Here is a 23,671-nt window from a genome sequence, read left to right on the forward strand (position 1 = left end):
TATAGAGACTTGATGTCCTTGATTTTAAAAAAACAGTAAATGTTACCACTTTAGGATGAAATATATTCAGGAGTTTCTGTTGAATAATTCCATTCAATGGATCAAAATTTCCACAGGCTTAGCAATTATGGGAATAAATACTGTCTTTCATGCCTCTCCAAGGCAAGGCTTCTCATCTGTAGAATATTTATGAAAATGCTACCCATTTATTTACTCTAATTATAACCCCAAAAGTAGAAGTCTCTGTATACTCTGTATACAGAAATCTCATTAAAAATTACATACATTTTCATTCAGCTGCATAACCAAGAAACATATTACAGAACAATATGAATATGGATTAACTAATATTCCAATAATGTGGAAAAATTTTCACAGTCCTGAGAGTTTGCAAGATATTTTCCCATAACTTACCTCATTTAATCCTGATAGTTGCTATAGAAGCATAATAAGATCCAATCTTTTTAGACATACTTTTAATTATGCTTAAAATATAAAGGTTTATTTTTAATAAACCAAAATGTGGTTGCAGAAAGCATTCTTATTTTATCATCTGAGTCTACATGTATCTGTAGGCGATAATTGATTTATAGAGTTATTTTTAAGAAATTAATTCTAAAGTTAAGTGAAATTCTTTTTCAGGATATACAAAATATAACTGGATCAGTGCCTGTTATTTAAATGTGGCACTGCTTACATGCTTTCAGTAGTTCATCTTTCTTAGTAGAAGTTATCAGTCTATTTGTTTGAAGGTATGGTCATTGAGGAGAAAAATAATTCAACCTAGTGAATTTAAAGTTTTCATCATTCCCTTAAAAGTCTCTCTTGGTAAAAATGTATCATAAAAAGACATATTGGCCTGGCCAGCATGACTCAGTGGTTGAGTGTCGACCTATGACCCAGGAAGTCACAGTTTGATTCCCAGTCAAGACAGATGTCCTGGTTGAGGGCTCGATCCCCAGTGCAGAGCATGTGGAAGGCAATCAATCAATAATTCTCTCTCATCCTTGATGTTTCTCTCTCTCTCCCTCTCCCTTTCTCTCTGAAATCAATGAAAAAAAAGACATATTGGTGTTTAGCTCTTATACTCTACAACTTGTATATGAAGTGAAATAAGTGGTTACCTACAAGTTTCATGCAGTTTGTATCTTTAAAAAGATTAGGAATTAAATTGCTATAGTAGTGCAAATTGATATAACTGCTTTAGAAAACATTTTAGCATTATATACCAAATACATAAATAACTCAGCCATTTCACTCCTAAGTATACCCAGAAAAAAAAAGCAATATTCTTATGCACTGAGACACGTACAAGCACACTCACTGATCTTTTATTTCCAGCAACCACACCAATGCCATTAACAACATAAAGGGACACAGGTAAGGTTAAGGGGGTTCTAAACACCCTAAGACAATGAAAAATTTGATAGTTTGCATGAATGTTCATTTTTCCAGAGAAAGTGTCCATGGGTGGAAAAACCTAAATTATGGATTTTAGTTTGAGGCCTACCACAGGAAAAGCTTTATTTTAGCTATATCTACTAAGAAAGTTTCTCTAAACCTATCAAATACTAGTATAACTGAATTCATAGTAAGTTTCAACCATGTGCGGCTAATACTTGCTTCTCTTTAATTCATGGTACAGACTTGCACAATTCTAATATTTTCACCAACACAGTAAGAGAATAAGTCACAAATAATATGTTCAGTTTACAAATCAAAGATTAATTTGTATTTTTAAGGATTAAACTTCATTAATTTTAAAAAATAATAATTTTTTATTTAGAAACAAAATTTAGCTATAAAAAGGCAGTGATAATACTAATATTTTTATTCTATCCTCTGTACATATAGCTGTTGCCCCTTATCTTAATTAAAGGAGTAATAAACATTGAAATGTTAACCTATGTTTTCTAAAAACAATAGAAATATAAAGTGCATCATGGTAACTTTTACTGTGAATTACTATAAAACAATGAAAATTAATTCACTGCAACAAGATTGTGAATGAAGCCACAACTACAGAGTCCATACTAAATGATTTTTTTGCTACAAAGTTCAAACATAAGAGAGAATAAACAATAATGTTTAATAATGTATATTTAAATAATGACACTACTAAACTATACGAAGAGTGAGGCTGTGATTAGCATTGTGAGCAGGAGATTGTTACCTTGGTGTGGCCGGAGGGGGTGTATGGATGGGTCAGGTGAAGGCTGTTGGAGTGTTGGCAGTGATTTAGTGTTTGAACTTGGTGGTTGTTACACAAATAGTCTTTTAAAGATAATTCACTTTACTCCATTGTTTGGTGTACCTTTTTTGTATGTATGCTATCTTTCATATAAAGGTTTTAGAATAATGTGAATTGTTACCCCTGAAAAAGAAAAATTTCAATTGTACAGATATAAAATGTATTTATGCCCTATATAAAAAAACAAAAACAAATGTGTCCCTTTCATCTGAATGCACAGTAGGAAGGCATATAAAACAAAATGTAAGAGCCAAAGAAATCTATTTCTAAATAACAAGCCCTTGTAGATTTCAGGAATAAAAGAACAGATGCTCATTAAGCCTAAACCACTTAAGTTTTTGAGAAAAAGTACTAAGTGGAATAAAGGCAAAAAAATATTACAAACTAAGATTTTAGAACTAGTCTGTCCCAAAGCAGCAATGTTAGTATTTGTAGAACATTATAAATGTTCTGAGATCAAGGACCATGTATTATTATCCCATATCTATTGTCCCAAGCACATTGAGTTGTACCTTGAAGGCAAGTATGAAGGGAAGGTGAATTGGGAGTATTAATCTTCCATAGTGGTGGTTTAGTGTACTGGTGAATAGCTTCTTGAGAAAAATTATCCAAGTTTTAATCTCATTTTTACCACCTTCACGACTCCTGGCACGTTTTGTAAATTTTCAACTCCCTCATCTGTAAAACAGTTATGATAACAGTAACTAGCTCAGAGGGTGTAATGTTATATGTAAAACATTTAGAACAATGTTTGGCACATACTAAATAATGTGCAAGTGGGTTGCTAATCGTTGTCATGTTATCATTCCAAGGTGTTGTTTGTTCATACTTGTATATTGAAACGTGCATAGAAGTAAACTCTAAAGATCATGCACTAGTTTGCAGAATGCAAGTAACGGAATTTAGTTTGAGTAAAAGCCTGAGGAGCACTCCTTTGCCAATAATGATTTTCACTGCAGGTAATTTTCCTTGGGGTCTGCTGAAAACAAAAAATGAAAAACATGACCATATGCTGAAAATTAAAGTGCTTATATAAAAGGCAAGAAAGAAAATATGGAGAAATCAGATTCTAGTTGAGAATTCAATTGGGATTCCCAGATAAAGTACAGGATTTCCGAGTAAATTTGAATTTCAGATAAACTATTTTTGTATTAGTATGAGCAAAATATTGCATAGGCATCATACACTTTTATTTGCTAAATATGCCAACCCTAAATATTAGGAAATCTGTATGCATTTCAAACTAAGCTAAATGCTTAAAGATACATGGCTATAGTCATAATATTATGTGATCTGAGTATTGAACTCAACATAATTTTTCTTGTGATATTTTGAATTGTTTTTCCCAAAATGTTACCAGTAATGAAATTCTAGAGTATGTGAATGAACTTTCTGAAAATCAAATCTATTCAATTCTATGCTCCCCTTCATATTCTTGAATTCTCTATTCACTCCCCAGTACCCAAAGACTAAAGTTCACACTCCTTAACTTGATTTATAAGGCCATAAAAATCTAGTTCCAGACTACCTAGTAACCACCCTCCCTAGTAGTTCTATACACATAATCCCTGTGAGTATCCAGACATTTAAAAGGGCTCAGGTTTCTCTGGAAACATTGTGTTGTTTTATGTCCCTTCCTACTTTTAACACCTCTACAAGACCCCTGCTAATCCTTTAGGCACCAATGGAACATCACCTTCTGTAAGTAATCTTCCACGTCACGTCTAGGCTAGGCACTGCCTCTTCTCTGATCACAGTGCATCTTGTGCATAGTGGTATTTATAACATACTTCACTATATTTTATCGCAATTATCTCTTTCCTGAATAGAATTACAGAAAGTGGGATCTCTCAGAACAGGACCTATCCCTATTTACTGACCTTTCCAATCATATATTTTGGAGCCTACTTTATAGAAGAAGCTCATCAAATGTTAACGAGTGAGTGAGTGAGTGACTGAGTGAGTGCAATGGCAGCCACATGTATCACAGCTATTCTTCCCAAGTGAATGTGAATCTCATCTCACTTAGTTTTGGGTCTGATGACTCAATACAGGAAAAATTCAAAGTAGTTGATTGTTAATATTGACCACTAAAAATAGAGAGAAATAAATGAACTCATTTAATATGCAGTTGACAGAATAGAGTGGTTAATTTTGGATAAAGTATTATGAATAAATATGCAAAAATATAAAATGATAACCTACCACAGTAAAAGTAAGAAACCAGAAAATATATGACTCACTCTTAGAACTGCAGAATAATGAGATGTATATTAATTCATAAAAATAACCTTATAAATTATTTGTAACTCCAGATAACTTATAAGCATTTCCCCTAGCCTGTAAGACTCCTCCTCTAAAACTCAACATTCTCTAGCCTGCTAGACTGACTTATTTATTGATAACTGAGTTCCTTTGAAAAACTGTGCATTCATTCTCCTAGTAGAGCTTTCTTTCACTTTGCATTGTACCTGATTATTTCCTTGTCCATTTACTCCAAGGGCATTGAGAAAAGTAAAGGACCGTGACATATTAATCTTTGCATTCTTAGCACCTAGCACAGAAACTAAGGATAGATGGATGGATGGAAGATAGGCTTTATACACAAGGTTCTATTCAATGTTTATCAACCCTGCTTACACTTAGAATCACCTGGGCTACTATATAAACAATAGCACTGCCTTTGTTCCATCCAAGTCCATTTGAATCAGAAGCTCTGGTGTGGGTCCTTTGCATTGTTGCTCTGTGCCATTGAATCAGCTCCATCTCCTAGCAACCCTACCAATGAGTGATGTCATAATTTCCTGTCCTCAATAGCCTACTCAGCTCCTGTAAACTCATGCTTATGAGTTCTTTTATAGAGTTAATACATCTCATATTTGGTCTTCCTCTTTTCCTGCTGCCTTCTATTTTTGTCAGCATTATTGCCTTCTCATGATGTGCCTGGAAGTAGGACAGCTTTAGTTTTGTCATTTTTGCCTCCAGCAATATTTCAGACTTAATTTTTTTTAGGATCCATTTGTTCACTTTTCTGATAGTTCATGGTATCCAAAGAGCTCTATTTCAATACCATATTTCAAGTGAATTATTATTTTTTTCTATCAGTCATTGGTATAGTTTTAAAGTTCTAACTTTTAAAAGGAGCATTGTTTTAACTCATTTTCCTTAATAGCACTCCTTTAAAAGTAGTTTGGTATACCTGCCCCAATCAAGGGATTCACTGTACTTTTACAGTTAATGATTCCACAGGTCTCTAATATTCCCAGTTCTTTCTTACTAATGGACAAATACTTATTGCAGCTACTATACTGCATGCCTTTGAGGTAATGTCTTTTTTAATGAAAATTTTCACCAGAGACATCAGTTCTTTTGGCTTCTATTGTATGTTCTTCATATAACTTCTATTTATAAAATGTTAAGGCTTTAAATATTTGAGTTAAAGCACTATTTCATTACCTCCTCCCCAAGCTTTCTTCTATCTCCCCTGGTTTTAGCTTTATACATACCTGGGAAAGCTATCTTGTCCTACTGGCCAAATATCTGGTTAAGGCAAATAAGGTCTTATAAGAATAACTTTACATAGAAACATCCTAGAGAATTGGACTCTCTAAATTCTTTGTCTCAAAGGATTTTTGCATCTAAATTGAGATATTAAATGTTAGGATTATAGAATAGACATGGCAAGAGAGTATAATCTCTGTTAGAAAGTTGTGATGGCTAGAATACCTCTTGGATTTGTTTGTTTTTTGATGCTATTATTCTTGGTAAATGAAAGTTATAAGTAAATCATTATAAAAAAGTTAGCATGTGATATGTTCTGATTAAAGAATGCAGAGTTTAATTTGCTTCTTTAAAATGAATTACTAGTATTATAGTAGAATGCCAGATCAAAAGGGAGTTCAAGCACACAATATTAAAAATATACTGAACTGGTCCCAGAAATGACTGGGAAACCCCGTAGATAATTCTGCATATGACATAATTAAATTCAGTATCTAAGTAGGTGAAAGAATTCCTACAGATTCATCATAATTTGTTCAGCCTTAAGAGAGAAATTGAAAAACAATAGGCTTTAGATAAGAACAAAACTAAAAGGTCAAATTTTAAAAGGCAATCACTCACAGGAGGTCTGGAGAATATTTAATAGCTAATGGGGAGCCCAGGGAAGATGTGTTGTTAAGGATCAAATATAGCAGGCTCTTGAAAAAGCTCTTGCTGGCTAATTAACAGTCAATAACAATATTGCAGGGAGGAAAGACAGCCCAAGGGAAAGGAATCAGAAAGTTGAGAAATTATTTCTTTGCAAAGGAAAAAAAAAGGCTTTTTCATGGTGTCCTTTTAACATATAAAAATGAGGTTGCTCAGCCTGAGAATCAGTTTTCCTTCTTGATGCTCCTGGGGCCTAGATGTACTTGGGGATGAAAATGAAATAGGTTCATGTTTGAATTGAGTTGTCTTTATCTCCACTAACCAGAAGATTAGGTGTCCCAAGAATGATTGGATGTCCTGGTCTAAATGGTTGTCAGTGCTCAAAATATTCAAAGCCAATATCTTTATGAGATCCTTCTTTCAATTTATTTGAATCTATAGCTAGAAGTTGGATTGCTGGATCTTACGGTAGTTTTATTTTGGTTTTGGGGTAATGTTCATACTGTTTTACATAGCAATACTCAATAGACAAGATATGGAAACGACCAACTCTCCATCAGTAGATAAATGGGTAAAGAAGATGTCACACACACACACACACACACACACACACACACACACACACACACAGAGGAATATTGCTCAGCCATGAGAAAGAAGGAAATTCTGCCATTTATGACAACTTGGATAGACTTTGGGGACATTATGTGAAGTGAAGTTAGAGAAAGAAAAAGTATGATCTCACTTATACGTGGAATCTAAAAAGACAAACTCAGAGAAATAGAGTAGAATGGTGGGTAGAGTTGGTAGGGAAATGAGGAAATATTTGTCAGTGTACAAACTTCCAATTATAAGATTAGCAAGTTTGGGGATCTAAAGTCCAGTAAGGTGATTATAGCTAATAATACTGTGTTACATACCTGTTTCTAGAAGCATCTATCTTAAATATCCTCACCACATAAAAGAAATGGAAACTATCGGACCAATTATTTGTTAGCAAAAACTCAAGGCAAAGAGGGTAGACTATGAACACGCCTCTACAAATCTGAAGAAAATGGGCTGAGACATAATGGTAAAGTGTCTAACTTATACATATACAAGTGAATAAATCTGTGTAGCAGGTTTACAACAGAGTAAAGGGCATGGAAATCCTCCTGAAGTACCTCTTTGGTTCAAAGAAATTCATACTGTTGTGACCATCTGTCTACTCTCTCATCTCTTCTGGCCTTATCTTATTTTCTTTTTCCTTTACTGCTCCTCTCCCCCACTCTCAAAAGGTGTATATGCATCTACATCTAGAAATCCAAATTTAGCTTGTTACTATGTCTCAGACTAGACTGTGAACAGTAATATTTTATGTGTTGAGATAGAGAAATCAGGACTAAGCTGGTGTATTGATAAAGTCCAATTTTCAATTAGGTTTTAAAAAAAACAATTTTCATTAGGCAATCATAGAAGCAAAGACCTCAAAAAAATGATAGCTATTTTAATAATACATGGACTAGAAATATGACCAAATATGGAAATTTCTATTTTATTTGGGAACTGCTGTGTCAAGTTTTTGTTAGTTATAAAAATAGTCCAGTATAGTCTAGTATATTATTGCTAGATATGAACTTTTTTCTGGAAATGATAATGCCTTAGTCTGTGAAAAAGAGAAATATATGTGATTTATTACAAAGATGTTTAATTTTCATTTCATTACATTATGTTCTGTGAACATTTATATCTAGTCTTTAATTAAACATGATTTATTTAAATTGAGATCTGTTTCCATTTAGATTGCTTGCAGTGTTAATCACAGTGCAAATAGCCTTCGCCACTGAAAGAATCCCTATATTATACTAATGTATAACCGCTTCTGTGTAATTTGCATCTGTTCTCTGAGCCTGCATGTTACCAAATATGTACATATGTAGAAATGTGTTACTTATATTGCTACTATATTAAAGAACATAACTCACTTAATATAACATTTATGTTTTTATGAATTTAGATTTAAGGTAGTTCTTTAAATTTTTAAAAAAATTGAAAAGTGCCGAGCCGAAACCGGTTTGGCTCAGTGGATAGAGCGTCGGCCTGCGGACTGAAAGGTCCCAGGTTCGATTCCGGTCAAGGGCATGTACCTTGGTTGCGGGCACAGCCCTGGTAGGGGGTGTGCAGGAAGCAGCTGGTTGATGTTTCTCTCTCATCGATGTTTCTGGCTCTCTATCCCTCTCCCTTCCTCTCTGTAAAAAAATCAATAAAATATATTTAAAAAAAAGAAAAGTGCCCAAATAATAAAGGTCTCTTTTTATCACAAATTGAGTATGACTATAAAGCATTTTCAGTTCAGCAATGCAATTCCAGTTTATCTTGCCTATGTTCACATATGGATAAAAGTGTAACTGTTTTTGTTTGTTTGCTTTTTTAGAATCAGATGTTCTTAATTATAACTTCCTTTTGTTGGCCATTGTAGATCTGACCTGAAAAATAGGCAGAAGGTTTTAAAATTGATTAGATTCATATTAACATGTGTACATACAATGTATTGTGTAAAGTCTTGGAAGATGCAAGGAAGCTATGAGCAAGAGTGCCTGCACATTCCTAATGTATGTGTTTTAACTCTTGATTGTTCTCATGTCATGCACTGTAAAAACTTCCTTCTCTTAACATATCCAAGTACCAGAAGCTGGGTTTTCTCTTACTTATGATTCAGTTCAATCTTAAAATGAGAAAGTGCTTACAGCCTCTTACTTGAGAATTAAAATATATCTTGTGCCCTGGTCAGTTGGTTGGAGCACTGTCCCATATACCAAAAGATTGTGGGTTCAATTCCCTGTCAAGGCACATACCTAGGTTGCGGGTTTGATCCCTGCTTCAGGTGTATGGGAGGCAACTGATCAATGTTTCTCTCTAAAAACATCTCTCTTTCCATTTCTCTCTCTCTAAAAGTAATGAGGGGAAAAACAAAATATCCTCGAGTGAATATTAAAAAAAATATATAGGGATCCCCCCCAAAAAAATTGCACACACTTTGCATAATTATAAAGGCAGTGTTTATTAAAATACATTTCACTTTCAAAATTGAGTTATGAGCTGTTAAAGTGTATACATTTTGGGGGGAAATATATATATTTATATATATATACTAGAAGCCCGATGCACGAAGATTCATGTAAGAATAGGCCTTCCTTCCCCTGGCTGCTGGCACGCGGCAGGCTCGCTTCGGCAGCCTGTGCAGCGGCGACGGCGGTGGCAAGCCCTGTGCGCTCCGGCGCCGCTTCCTCCTCGCCCTCCTTCTCCGGAGAGTTGCTCTGTGCGTCGCTGGTGCTCCTGGGGAGACGTGGAGGGGAAGAGGTGGTGGGAGCGAGGCAGGCGGGGAGGACTGGAGAGGTTGGGTGCACTAGTGCGGTTCACTTTCCCATTGTGAAAGTGGGATGAACTGGCCCCCTTCCTCCTCCTCTTCCTCCTCCACCCTCCGCCTCCTGCCCGCCCACCCTCCCTCCACACCTATCGCCCCTCCCCTCTTGATTTGGGTAGATAGGGAGGAGGGAGATCTGATCATTTGGGTTACTGTGTAGGTGGCCTCTTTCATCTATTCAAAACAAAGCTGAGCTGCCTGCCACTGCCGCCACGGCCACCACCATCGCCCTTTGGCTGGCCCGGGGCTTTCGGGGTGCACTAACTGTGTACCAAGCAAGCTCCCACATGCGTCCGTGCCCATGGGGCTGCTCCAACGCTAGGGTTTTGTTTACCAGAGCAGCGGGGCAGGGGTGGGGTAGAGGGAAACGCCAGACACCAGGAGCTACAACCTCAGGCACCAGAGGGTTGCCTATGAGGCCGGGGGCTGGACCACAGGGAGGCTGCAAAGACAGTTGACAGGTATGGAGTGCGGCAGGAAGGCCCTAAGGAGGTGTGCTTCCCAGAGGCCCAGAACAACTGGGGAGTGGGGCCACTGCCATCTTTGTCAGGTTAATTTGCATACTCACTCCTGATTAGCTGTGGGCGTTGTGAAGTGACAGTCAATTTACATATTTCTCTTTTATTAGATATTTATGTATATATATTCTATTAACATCAAATCTTGTGTAGGTCTTCATTCTGCCTTCCTTTACTCATTTCTTAAGCCCGTGCCATGTATGATTTAACTAGGCCTATCTAAAGTACAAGGGTGCAGAGAGTACCCTCCATCTGTTCCCAGGTCTTCAATGCCAAAAAGGTAAAAGCAGCTCCCTCAGCTAGCAATAACAGTTCTTCATGATCTGCTCCCTGTCTGTGTCCTCAGATGTGGTCACCAGCACTCCTCTTCCCATTCTCTGCTCCAGACAGACTGGGCTATTCCTGTACCTGAACACGGCGTCACACCATGGACATTTCTCTTCAAAGGTGTGACTCATCCTGGTTTCCTGCTTAGAAATTCACCACCATCTTCATCCTGCTCTTACTAATCCTAAGTAAAACTTTCAAGTCCAAAATGAAGTCATATTTCCTTTATGTGATCTTCAGATATCAATACTTAGTTTCTCCTGTATCAGTATATAAAAGAATCACGTGTGTCATTTACAAAATAAGGTAATGCACTCTTTAAGACGTGAAAGTTTAATTTAGCCATGAGCATATTCTCATCTAAAACAATTTTAGTAGATATGATCAAACAAAAGACATATCAGGCACGTTCCAAAGTTGCCAAACATTGTCATTACTTTATACTGAGCTTACAAAAAATAAAAATAAAAAGCACAGAGACTCTTGTGTACTTTCAAAATTTAATGAAAATATTTTGCATTAGTTTAATATGAAGACTAAGTGAAATGTTGACATGACTAAAAAGAGCTAACTATTACATCAGATAAGGAAACAAATGACTCCTTCCTTCTTTCCTTTTTTCTTTATTTCTGGAGAGTTTTAGTATATACAAACTTTCTATATACAAAATTTTGTTAAATATTTAGGAGCCTATTATATTTTGTAGCACACAGCTGTTTTTTGAGACTATCAGATTTTGGTTTTATTTTATTACTAGAGCCCTGGTGCACAAATTCATGCATGGGTGGGGTCAGGTCAAGGTGACAATTTGCATATTAGCCTTTTATTATATATGATTTGATGATATAAAATACTTAAATTATTTTGAATCTTTATGAACACAGTCATGAATTGGTTTTACTCTTAAGTTGTAACATTCAACCAGAATCAAAAAAGGATGCTTTTTCAGAGTAAGTCATCACCTGCCTAAGGAAATTTAGACCAACATTTGTACAGTAAATTTGTAATGAGAGGTGGACAACCTTGCTTCCCAGAGGAAATACTATTTAGAAGAAAATGATAAAACAAAGTGCAAATAGAGACTTTCCTAGTATTTTGCCCTTGTTTGGTCTTGAGGGAGTAACTTAATGATGATTATATATTGCTTTAAGTACTATGAAAACCCAGGACTTCGCAAATACCTTTTGATACATTGTAGTATATCAGAAGGCACAAAACACATCTGAAATTTAAAAACACACACACAGTTACTAGTATATTGTCTGCACCACTATTTCTAATCTTTTGTTAGAACTATCAGGAAACATTTATTGGGCACTAGTTGTCACCAGATAGTGTGTGGCATTTGCAGAAGTACAAAGAACAGTGCAAGGCAGGACCTGAATCTGTAAAGTTCACAGTCTGACTAGGAAAAAGGGCGAAAGGTGAGTGAATAGACAATTTCTAAGTTAACACCATTTAGGTCAGTAAGAAGGTTGGGAAAAACAAAACAGAGCTGTGGGAAGAAAGGCAGAGAGGGAGTTCATTGGAGCAGACGACAAGAAGAGAAAGCAATGGAAGCAGTGTGTGTCCTTTGATTAATTCACTGGCTCCCATGGAGCCCAGTGTGGTGCTGTGCTTAGAGGGAATGATTGGTAAATATTAGTGACTGATATTTGATGGAATTAGTCATTATTACTTTTTCATTTAAAATCATACTCATTATTTCTTTTGTCCAAAATTAGCTTGGAAATTAGTATAATTTAAATGTTTTATATTTCCAATGATTTTATATCAGGTATAATAATGGTATATCAAGGGGTAAGTCTCTTCAGTTATCCTAACTTTAGAAACCCTCGAATGAGATTAGGAAGTGATCATCATTTACATTTATTATACTTTGCATTTAATGAGCTTTAGCTCTTAACTCTAATTTGCTTCTCATTGCATTCATCAAAGGCAAACTATTTAGAAACTAAAACATCTCTGTCAGTTAGAATTTTAATGAATTAAGATGAAATGAGACAGTGTTAATTGGCAGTTGTTGCTGCAGGGAAAGTTTCTAGATCTTGTAAGTGATACCAATTCATCCCTCTATCAGCGTTAATTTGTTTGGTTTAATGCTAAGAATACACTGACTATTTCCTTACACTATTCATATTTATTTTTTTATTGAAGTGTAGTTTAGTTCTGATGTTCTTTCACTTAGATTCTCAATTCTATTTGAACTTGATTTAATTTGATTGTTAATAAATTTAAGCAGCATTTGTATTGTTGACTTATGATTAATACACAAAGCTAATCATTTTTTTCACCAATACTTTACTTCTTATGTTTTTTTCTGTTTTCCTCAGACATAAATGAATGTGAAGCTGAGCCTTGCAAAAATGGTGGAATATGTACAGACCTTGTTGCTAACTATTCCTGTGAGTGCCCAGGTGAATTCATGGGAAGAAATTGTCAATACAGTAAGTATTAATATATATGTATATACAAAGTTTAATTTGCATAGCCTGCATTTGTTATAGGAACTGAGTTGACATCAATATAGTATACTTCCAGAATTCATCATTTATTGAAGTGGCATATTTAATATTTGTTGTTTAAATGTTATTAAATTCCAGGTAGGTCTCAGTGCATGATGGGCACAGGAGTGGTCACCTTGTGGTCTGAAAGTAGGGCAACAGATCCTCAAACCCCAAGTGTATCTCTCTCATGGATACTATTTTGGCTTTTGAGTGTGTGTATGACCTAAATTTTCACCAGAGTTGTTACTTTGGTTTAGACCAGTGGTTGGCAAACTCATTAGTCAACAGATCCAAATATCAACAGTACAACGATTGAAATTTCTTTTGCGAGCCAAATTTTTTAAACTTAAACTATATAGGTAGGTACATTGTTATTAACTTAATTAGGGCACATGGTTTTTGTGGAAGAGCCACACTCAAGGGGCCAAAGAGCCGCATGTGGCTCGCGAGCCGCGGTTTGCAGACCACTGGTTTACACAATACATTCAGCACACTGTAGCCAGATAGCCTCTATCACAGTAAAAGTTAGAGATAAAGGAGGATTTATGTTGAGTTGGACAATATATTAGTAGAAATTTTACACACAATTTTTCTTCTTGGAAGCCTAAGCCAGTCTTGAGATTATGGATCAAATGTTAGAACAATAATTTACCTGAAGTGTTAACAAAGAAGCACAAAGTACCCCTTTATTCCCACAAACAAACAAACAAAATACTAGGAAAAGATAGTAACAGAGTTATAGTCTCATGGGGGAGACCAGAATTGGGCACAAATATATATTAATGAGAACAATAATGATATAGCTCAATAATTATTGAGTACTTATATATATACTTCATAGTGCTACTTCTTTGATGTGTATGCTATTAGAGATCACAATACTATAGATATTCAGAAGGCAAATGCAGATTGGAATTCAGATGCAGAAACTGGCACCTAGGCTATGTGGTTTGTCCAGGCTCTCACAGTTAGTGACAGAAACAGTCCTAATCTAGAATTAGGTCTTGTGATTCCAAGTTCAGATTATTGTCTCTAAATTGAGATATCTATTTATACGGAGTTTTGAACAAGATCAACACAAAAGCACACTACACCTCCTCTCTTATACACACTCCCCCACACACTCATATATACTGCTGCTTTTTTTAGCCATAGGAACAATTTTATTTCTCGCTTTCCTTCTCTTCCTCCCTTTTGACAATGGTAATTTACAAAATAAAAAAAGTAAAATTATTTAAGAGTTTAATTGGGTTGTGTATATAATCAAAATGATGATCTAGAAATGCTCATTACCCTAGTTCTAAATTTTTTTAATAGTGAAATTCTGAATATCAAAGAAATACCTTGGATTGGGGAAAATTTTTCTAAGCTTAAAAATTATTGGAGAAGGACAGTGAGCATGAGTTGATGAAGATGCTACAGGCACAGATAGATGGAAAGAAAGGGCAGTCTGAATAAGCAGGTTGATCATAGACAAATAGCCACCCAGTCAACTATCCTAGTGACCTTCCTACTAAGCATGTAACTAACCAGCCATTAGATGAATTTAATTTCAACTGGTCCTTGGCCTACCCCAGGCACAGTTCTTGCGCCCTTCTTTACTTTTATTCATGGGTCTTGAAGATGTCTGCCCAGTCAGCACTGGAAGTTGTGCCAAAAAGCATCCCCTTAAGGGGCCTGAAAAAGTAACACTTTATTAATATGATGAAGAACAAAAATAGATGGTAGTCGACTACTTGACTTTCATGCAGCAAAAACAGATATCTGGTGCCAGAATGAAGGGCTTTCAGGTAGTACTGGAACTTTGACAGATCTTAAAACTATGCCTGGATAAGAGCATGTCCAGGCTTGGCAAGGCCACCCATAAGAGGCCTGGCAGGGGAGAAAGAAGATGAGACCTTCGGAAGAATTGTTCAAGGGACATGTCATGAGAATCCTTCTTAGGAATGAGCGCCTCTCCATGGTGGTCAAACCCTCACTATTTGAGTGACCTTAAGAAGTAGTGTCTGAGGTTGTAGACCTAAGACTTGGAGTTATTTATATGGCCTTGCCTTCCCCCATTCTCCCTTCATACTGACCAGGGAGCAACCAGACACCAGGTTGCTTGTTTGCATGTTGAAAACAAAAGGAGACCTGAATGTGAACTAGACATTGAAACCAATAGCTACAGACTGTCCATCCTCCCATCAGAGACTTTTGCTGAGGTCACCACCTCTGAAAGTACCCTTAAAGAAAAAAGAACCTGATTGATTATGGAAGGACTTTGATAAGTGCCCCCAGTTTGTGCCTAATATATTTTAATCAGTTTTTGATAGTGTGTTTACTGAAATTCCTTGGTTTTCTTTGACTTGGTTTTATATTCATATAATATTTATATTTAAAGGCAGATTTCTCTTTGAACATGAATGTGATAGTGAGGTACTCCCCTTAACCCATCGTATGCTCTGAAATCCTCCCACGTCCTCTGTCATCTCTGTGCCCCAATAAAGAGAACACTTATGGCACACTTGTAAGAGTTGCAATAAATTAGGATTCTTACTCTTTGTATTGCCTGGGAGATGGGTCTGCCCTTTTCTGTGACTTCACAGAGTTTTGAAAATTGAGAGTAAGAAAGTGCATTCTGCCCCAGTGTTGATTTAGTTCTACACACTGAGAACTCAGAGCATTCACTCATGACAGTGCACATAGAAACACCTGCAGGTTATGAGTAGTGCCAGCTCTGAGCTGACCGAGGTTAGGATCTTCAGAGTTGACATGCATAGATTATAACCAATGTGCCAGCTTCCACTCTTTAGTGAGATTGATAAACATTTTTCTGGGCTTTGTATCATGTCCCATAGGGACACCATTGGGTTGGCTTCTGCCTGCAATAATGGTAGAGAAGCCATTTGCTCAGGCTGCTATTTCAGGAGGAAGAGGGAAGGGAGAAAGGAAGAGAATAACTACTGGGTGGGTCAGAGGATGCACATACTGAAATGCTATTATCTTTGTGTTTAAATCCAAACTGCCTTTATTCTAATCGTGGGCTCCTGCACTCATATTTGCTTTACTTGACCTACTTCTTTCTTATTTTTACTGATAGGTTAATTAAGTTCTGGTATATTTAAGAGTGAAATCATTCTCAGAACCCCCCCCCCCCAATTTATAAATAGTGGCAGGTATTGCAAAGGAATACAATTGACTTAAACACTGAAATACCTGTATAAAATAGTAAACAATAAACTGAGAAATATTTACAATATCCATGGAAGGCAAATAATACTTATCCTTAATTTATTATTTCTCTCAGCTTAATAGAATTGAATATAACAGAAAAATAAACAGCAGCAAGAATGTGAATAGAATCTTCTCACAAAAAAAGTAGTTTAATATTTATATTATAGTTGTGCCTTTATTATTGTTTTTATAAATATTCTGATTTTTAAAAAATAGACTTTAGTACTTTTATGAACTGGAAATGAGAATAGTATTTTAAATGTCTATTTAATGAGAGCACTAGATATACGAAGAAAACACTGGACTGACAGTGCATCACTCTGCTTCTACCTCTCACCATGTATCTCTACCCCCTTTCATTACACATGTGGAAAATGGAAGATGAATGGCAGAAACACATGGCAGTATAGATCAACACAAAAGAATGAAGTTCTAAAGAGGAGCAGAGGCCAGCTGGCAAACTTTAGACAGAATATGGAAAAGACAAAGGGGAGAGGAAGAAGGGGAATGAGAGCTGTTAAGCCAGGGCTCCATGCTAGCTAACCATGAGGCTCCATGGAAGCTCCAACACACACACACACACACACACACACACACACACACACACACACGCACACGCACACTCACTCCATAAGGAATTTGTCTTACGGGTAGAAAATTGTAAGACAAAGAAGGTGACAAACAGTTTTTTACAAACATAAAAGCTCCCATGAGGCACTATTACTTAAGAGAAGTCCTTCCCGCCTTCTGCCTGTGTTCCTTCCACAGTCTGTTCCTAACCCAGCTCTCAGAGGGAACCTGTGAAACAGAGTCAGAGTGCATCACCTCTCAGCTCAGAATCTTCTACTCGCTCCTGACCTCCAACAGTGAAAATTACAGTTCCATTCCAAAGCCTGCAGGACCGGCCTGGACTTCCACCCTTCTCCCTCACCTCCCTGACCCCATCTCCTGGGACTCTGACTTTCTTATGCCCTGCTCCTGCCTCTAGCAGGTTCAGGCACTCACCTGGCACATTCTTGCCCAGAGCATTTCCTTTTCTATTTCCTTTTTTCTATAGTATTTGCTATGAATACTCCCACACTTCCTTCAGGTTCTTGCATAACAGACACCTCTTCAATGAGGCTTTCCCTGACTTCTCCACTTCCTTACCACAACACCCCAAAACACACACTCAACGCCTTCTCTGCTGTAGATTTTCTCCTTAGCATTAATCACTAACATATATTTTTACTTTTAAATATTGTTTGTTGACTAATTCTCCAGTGGAGTCTATCCTCTATGAGGGGCAGATTTTTGCTGTTCTAATCACAACTGCCTAGAACAGCAAAAATCTGCCCCTCATAGAGGATATACTCCACTGGAGAATTAGCAAATAAGTGCTTGACAGATATTTGCTAAATGAATGAATGAAACTTGCACTCTGAGTTCTTTATGCATAGGGAAGATAACTGAGTTTTCAGTGCCTTCAACCACTATCAAGTTCTTTTTTTGCCCGACTTTCCATTTTTAAGTAGTATTATAAAGCTGCTTTTGCCAGTATAATAATATGTAATCTGGTATATTAGTTGGTACTCACAAAATAATATTGCAAGTTGAATTATTTCCCTTTGACTTGATAGGATCTGTTATAATTATATTTTGCAATGGGGTTATGCAGATGGATTTATAATAAGAGAGATAAACAGGGAACTTGTTTCTCTTTATATGCCAATTCTGCATGCAGGCATTTTGATAAATGATCTTAGATCACTTCTTTATTTCTCAATTTCTCATCCATATCAATTAATCAATAGACATGTGAATGCAAGATGTTTATGTTTATTGCTACTTGAATAAATATTATATAAAAATCAATGTGATTTCTTTAGTGTAATGTATATATTTAATTGATATAGCTATTCAGCACTTTATAAGGAATAAATTTATATCTAACCCTATCTGTTATTAACATGGTGCTCAATTATGTGGTAGTAAATCATTTATTAAACATTTTCAATAATAGTATAATTATATCAAATGTTAATAACAAATGTTTTAATACTTGGAAAAATATACCTATAATTTTACACTAATCATTTAATAATTATGTTTATAGGTTGGTGAAGGGAATAATATTATCATTTAATGAGTTTCAATTTAGGTTTCTAGATAACCTATCTTTGAATTGGGCAGATTTCAGTTATTTTTTATGTTTGTTTGTTTTTTTATTCATTATCTGGGATTTGATTACATTTGACTATGTTTTATTTTAATTAAAGTTACTTTTGATTGATATGTGAAAATCATCTTACTGTTCCCATAGTATTTATTATAGTATTCCAGCAATTGTTCTAATTAAAGTTTTAATTTATATTTTCTTGTTGCTTGTAAATGACACACACTCCAGTGTTCAGACAGCCCTTTTCATAAACAGCTTGCAAGGAAAATGCTGATGAACTGGAATGGGAACCTATTCTCATAAGAACAGATATGCTGTGCCATGTGCATTTAACAGAACGTGGTGTTTAAGCTAAAGTACATGCAGTGGAAATTGATAGCACTTTAGTTAACTCATCTAAAAATAACTGGGATTGTTTTCATTTATTGGACTATGTGGCCCACAGTAGACATCTACAGTTCCCTCCTGGGTGTTTAAATGTAACATGATTAAGTTTCAGAAATGGTACTCAAATTCATTCCAGTGCCGCCTCTATTTGTGGAAATTAAGATAGTTACCAAGGGAGCTCTCATAATGCAACATCCCCAAATTATTTTGCTGAAAAGTATTAAGACTTGTATGATTTCAGAGGGTTTTTAAAAAATGAAAACTAGAATCTTCAGCTAAGAATAAGGTGATGTCTCCAAATGTCAAAATTATCCAGGTTTTTAAAAATTTAATAAAGTAACCTAAATAAGTCTACAACCCTTTCCTTTAAGAGTTCTATCTATAAAGTTATAAGAACAAAGGCAATAATTTATGTGAATATATTTTGAAAACTATAAATATTGTCCTAGCTTCATTTTTTGAGCAGCTGTAACTATTTAGGCCTTCATTACAAATGAGCTAATATTTACAAATACAGAGACATATACAATATATGCTATATAAGTGTCCATGTGCTCTTTCTTTTGATATCAGTGTTCACTGCCAAGTACATTTGTATAACTGGAGGCTTAGTGAAAATTGATAAAATAAATTATGTGATATGTATTTTTCTATGCTCAACACTTCATTATTGCATTTCTAAAGACAAATTTGTAAATAACTATAAACACTCAACTGTATCTTAATATGTTGCCACTAATTGTCATATGATAATGTTGATGTTAATTTAGACTTTTAACTTATCATGTGCCAAGCACTCTCCAAAGTACTTTAAATATTAATTCATTTAATCCTCTTAACATTCTTTGTATTAGGTTTACTTTATCACTGGCTCCATTTTACAGAGAAAACTGCTACGGAGCAATGAAATGATAGCTTCACGTGGCTAGTAAACTACAGAACCTGGCCTTACCCCAGGCATTGCAGCTGCATGATGACCCTGGCCCATGTAGGGTGAAAAGAACACTTGATTACACCGTGCACTTTAAGAACACTTGCACTTGAGATAAGAGTTTCAAAAGAGCATAGGCTTTGCATACATATAGAACTGGGGTTTCAACTCTGGGCTTTTTCTCTTTGGAACTATATGTGTGAACAAATTAGTTGCTCTTTCTGAGCCTCACATTTCTCATCTGGATATGGAATTAGTAATGCCATTTGTTTTACATTGATAAACATTAAAATTAATAGTATATATAAAGTATGTAGGAACATACCTAAGCCAATAAATGTTGTAAATAAGCAAATAATTGCATAAATAAAAATAGACAAACATATATTTGAGTTATTTGAAAAGCCAATATTAATGTATCCCACCTTTTGTTATAAATTTGTACAATTTAAAAATTTTTATTATATACTCAACTTGCCTATGTATAGTGACTGACTATGTAATTGAGAATACCTTGTGTAGAAATCAGTTATAATGCTTTATAAGTGCATAACTGTAGGAAATCCTGTGATATTAATATACTTTTTAATAAATAAATATTATTAATCCAACCAAAACCATTATAGGAAATGGGAGTTATTTTGGTTTTTGAAAAAATATGATATCACAATATACTTCTGAACCACAAAGACCTCATATTACTTTTTAATCTATGTCTTTATATTTGTAATTATCATAAGCTATCTCTGTTACTATTTGATCAAGTATTTTAATGAATGGTGAACAGAAACTAACCATGAAAAGACAATGATAGTATTTTCTTACCCTATATAGATGGTCAAATTATAGTATTTATTTCACAATAAAGGCAAATATATAAAAAAAGATCACTTGATGGAAAGGAGTATTTATGTATTAAAAAGCCACCTTATAAACTACTTTGATCTGCAACCACAGACACTTTTAAAATACCAAAATACACTCTAACTTTTGTAAATGTATCAAGAAATCCAAGAAAAATAAAGAAAAGTAATCATTAACTCTAATCTTATTTTCATTTGAGATAAAACATATCAGCTTTGTTTTAAAAATTTGAAATGGCATGCCTTCACAATGATTTTTGTCTTTGAAAGCATTGCCTAACTTAAATGTAATATTACTTTCCTTAAATACATAAAATAGGATTAATCCTGAACACCAATAGGACAGGAGGACAGCTTACCTCAGGCTGTCGCCTTTTGTGAATATAATATAAAATAAATAGGCTATGAATTGATGAAAGTTTTATATTCAGGGTTGATTGTATATAATGTTAAATCCAAGGTTCATAATATTTAGAATCTGCCCACAAATATACAGAGATATAAACGGAAACAATTGTAACTATAAATATTTGAGAATAGATACTGATTATAACAATTTTCTACATTATTTTTAAAGATATAATCAGTTTATCAAAACAAATAGAATACTTAGCAACTTTATCAATAGCCTTCAAGGGAGAAAATGATTTCAGCATTACAGCAGAATGAGGTCTTTGCAACAATAAACGCAAAAAAATTTGACTCAATGACAAAACCAAATTAGATTTTCTGTATCTGACACAGAAGATCCATCTTCAATCTGATGCCTCTGGGTATATTTTTCCAAATGTTGCCCAGCATTTTTGTACAGACATATTACACTTTAAAAGTTCACCCACCATACCTTAAAGTGATAACCTAATAAAGGAAAGACAGAAAAAATATCAGCAAAATGCTCAAATAGACCCCCTAGGACTTGCTAAATGCCTCTAACAAATTGAATCAGATTCTCATTACCTGACAGTTTGGTATTTGATTGCAAATAATTACTGAAACATCCGGTAAAACCTTCTTGATTTCCAAATTATTCACTCCCATTATGTATTAAACTGCAAATGTTCAGGGATTAAAAATTAGTCTTGCATTTATTCTCCAGGCTAAAACTACTACATATTTCCTATTTCAAAGACAAAGAAAGATGAAGCAGGCAGAGAGAAGGGGAGTTTGGGAACAGGATAGGATAACCTGATATCACCCTCATAAAATTTAAAATTGTAGGGCATGATTGGAAAAATATCCCTCAACCTTTAAAAAATGGGGATGAGATAACCCAATTATAATATGTATAATATACAAAAACAAAAATTTATCTTTAAGGAAACTACTAGAAAAGAAGTCACCCTAAGACTTTATTGGGAACATGTTTAAAATATATTATCTGGGTCAGTAATTAATTATCCTCTGCACATGTTTACATAGCATTGTGGGGTATTTAGGTGAACTTTTGGATCTGAATATCAAGTGAAGCTGAAAATCGTTATTTCCTAATGTGGATACTATAGGCACAAACCACAGTGGTTTCTGCCTTTATCTCATCCACTGAACAGCAGAGATAAATGCTTTTCTCAAATACAAGAAAGGAAAGAATATAAATGGTTTCTGATCTTTTGCTAAGTGTGCACAATTTTTTTATGATTTCCTGAAAGCCCAAGGATTTCAAATAGTTGCAATAAAATCTTACTGGCCACCCTGGAGATAGGTGGGGTAGTGCCCCTTGCTGCAGTTTTCAATCCTCGCAACTGACTTGGAAGCGATAGCTTCCAGCTGCATGCGAGACAGAGAGCCATGTGCATGGATGGGGTTTCATCTTCAGAGCAATCTTCTTCCACCAAAGGATAGGGTCACAACAAAGCTCCTTCCTGCATAGGCATATTGAATTGTATGTGCATTTGGCACGTGCTGCTAAGGTAGTACAGATAGTACAGCTAGACATTAAAGTGCAGGTACTAGCTCAGCAAAGCACTGGCAGTAAAGAGATTTAGATTTAGGGATCAGATGGGAATGGTGAAGTGGTAAGGTTGAATGTTAGTGCCAAGGGAGAGAGTAAAAAGAGTAAAAAGCACAAGATTGTTAAAGATAGAATTTAAGGCAAGTAAAGAACTTCCATCTGCAAAGATACAAATAAATAAATAAATAAATAAATAAATAAATAACCTAAAAGAGTAATCAGAGAAATAGAGAATAAAGACTTAAAGCAAGAGAAAAAATATTTCAAAACAGAAGCTGGTCAAGGAAATGGATCCCTAAAGAATACTTTTTGAACTTGGAGTCTCAAACCTTTGAGACTAAGTAATGGCAGTGGGTGGTTGAAGAGATACCAGCCTGCAACCATTTCAGACTGAGCAGGTTCTGAGGAAGAAGTAACAGCCACAGACCGCTCCTCTCAGGTTATGGTGCACTCTACTTTGAGCGTACCTTAAACCCCAAAGAGCCATTAAAATGGCCAAGGACCTAAAAATAAATTTCATAATAGTTACCTTAATAGCTTTATCTGGTCAATAATACACATACTTTATAGAGCTCCAACGGGAATGGACACATAAAGTACCCAACTTAAAAATAAATTGAACTTGAGGAATATGATTCTATAAAAAGAAGTCGAACCAGAGCAAAGTCAGTAAATCCGATACTAAAATTCAAGGAAAACAGGAGCAGGGACAGAAAATAAACTATTCTGACAAGAGAAGTGGATAGAACTATAGTTATATAAGGAAGCCTATAAACACTCAGCACTATTATCTAACTACAAAACACCCAGAAATTGTAACCGCAGCTCTTAGCTCCAGGAAACCCAAGGACATCTGTGGTGGTGTCTTCAAAATGAAATTCACTTTATGTTCTCTCTGGTACACTCACTCCAGCAAACACACAATTTTTTAACCATCCATAAAATGACTATTTGGCATATAAATATCACCACATATCCACTCAGCAGCAACTTAATTATGCCATTTTCTTTCC

The 23,671-nt window shown here is 35.3% G+C and overlaps 1 protein-coding gene across 2 annotated transcripts in view; it reads left to right on the plus strand.

Moving 5' to 3' along the window:
* The window catches only part of EDIL3 (EGF like repeats and discoidin domains 3), a 385,163-nt gene that overhangs the window by 204,832 nt on the left and 156,660 nt on the right, over window positions 1–23,671 (plus strand). For both annotated transcript variants that reach the window (XM_079785021.1, XM_079785022.1), the window contains one exon: window positions 12,982–13,095. In XM_079785021.1, coding sequence (XP_079641147.1) covers window positions 12,982–13,095 — 114 coding nt within the window. The remainder of the gene's footprint in view (window positions 1–12,981; window positions 13,096–23,671) is intronic.

Source organism: Cnephaeus nilssonii (assembly GCF_951640355.1).
Source record: "Cnephaeus nilssonii genome assembly, chromosome: 2".
Taxonomy (NCBI): domain Eukaryota; kingdom Metazoa; phylum Chordata; class Mammalia; order Chiroptera; family Vespertilionidae; genus Cnephaeus; species Cnephaeus nilssonii.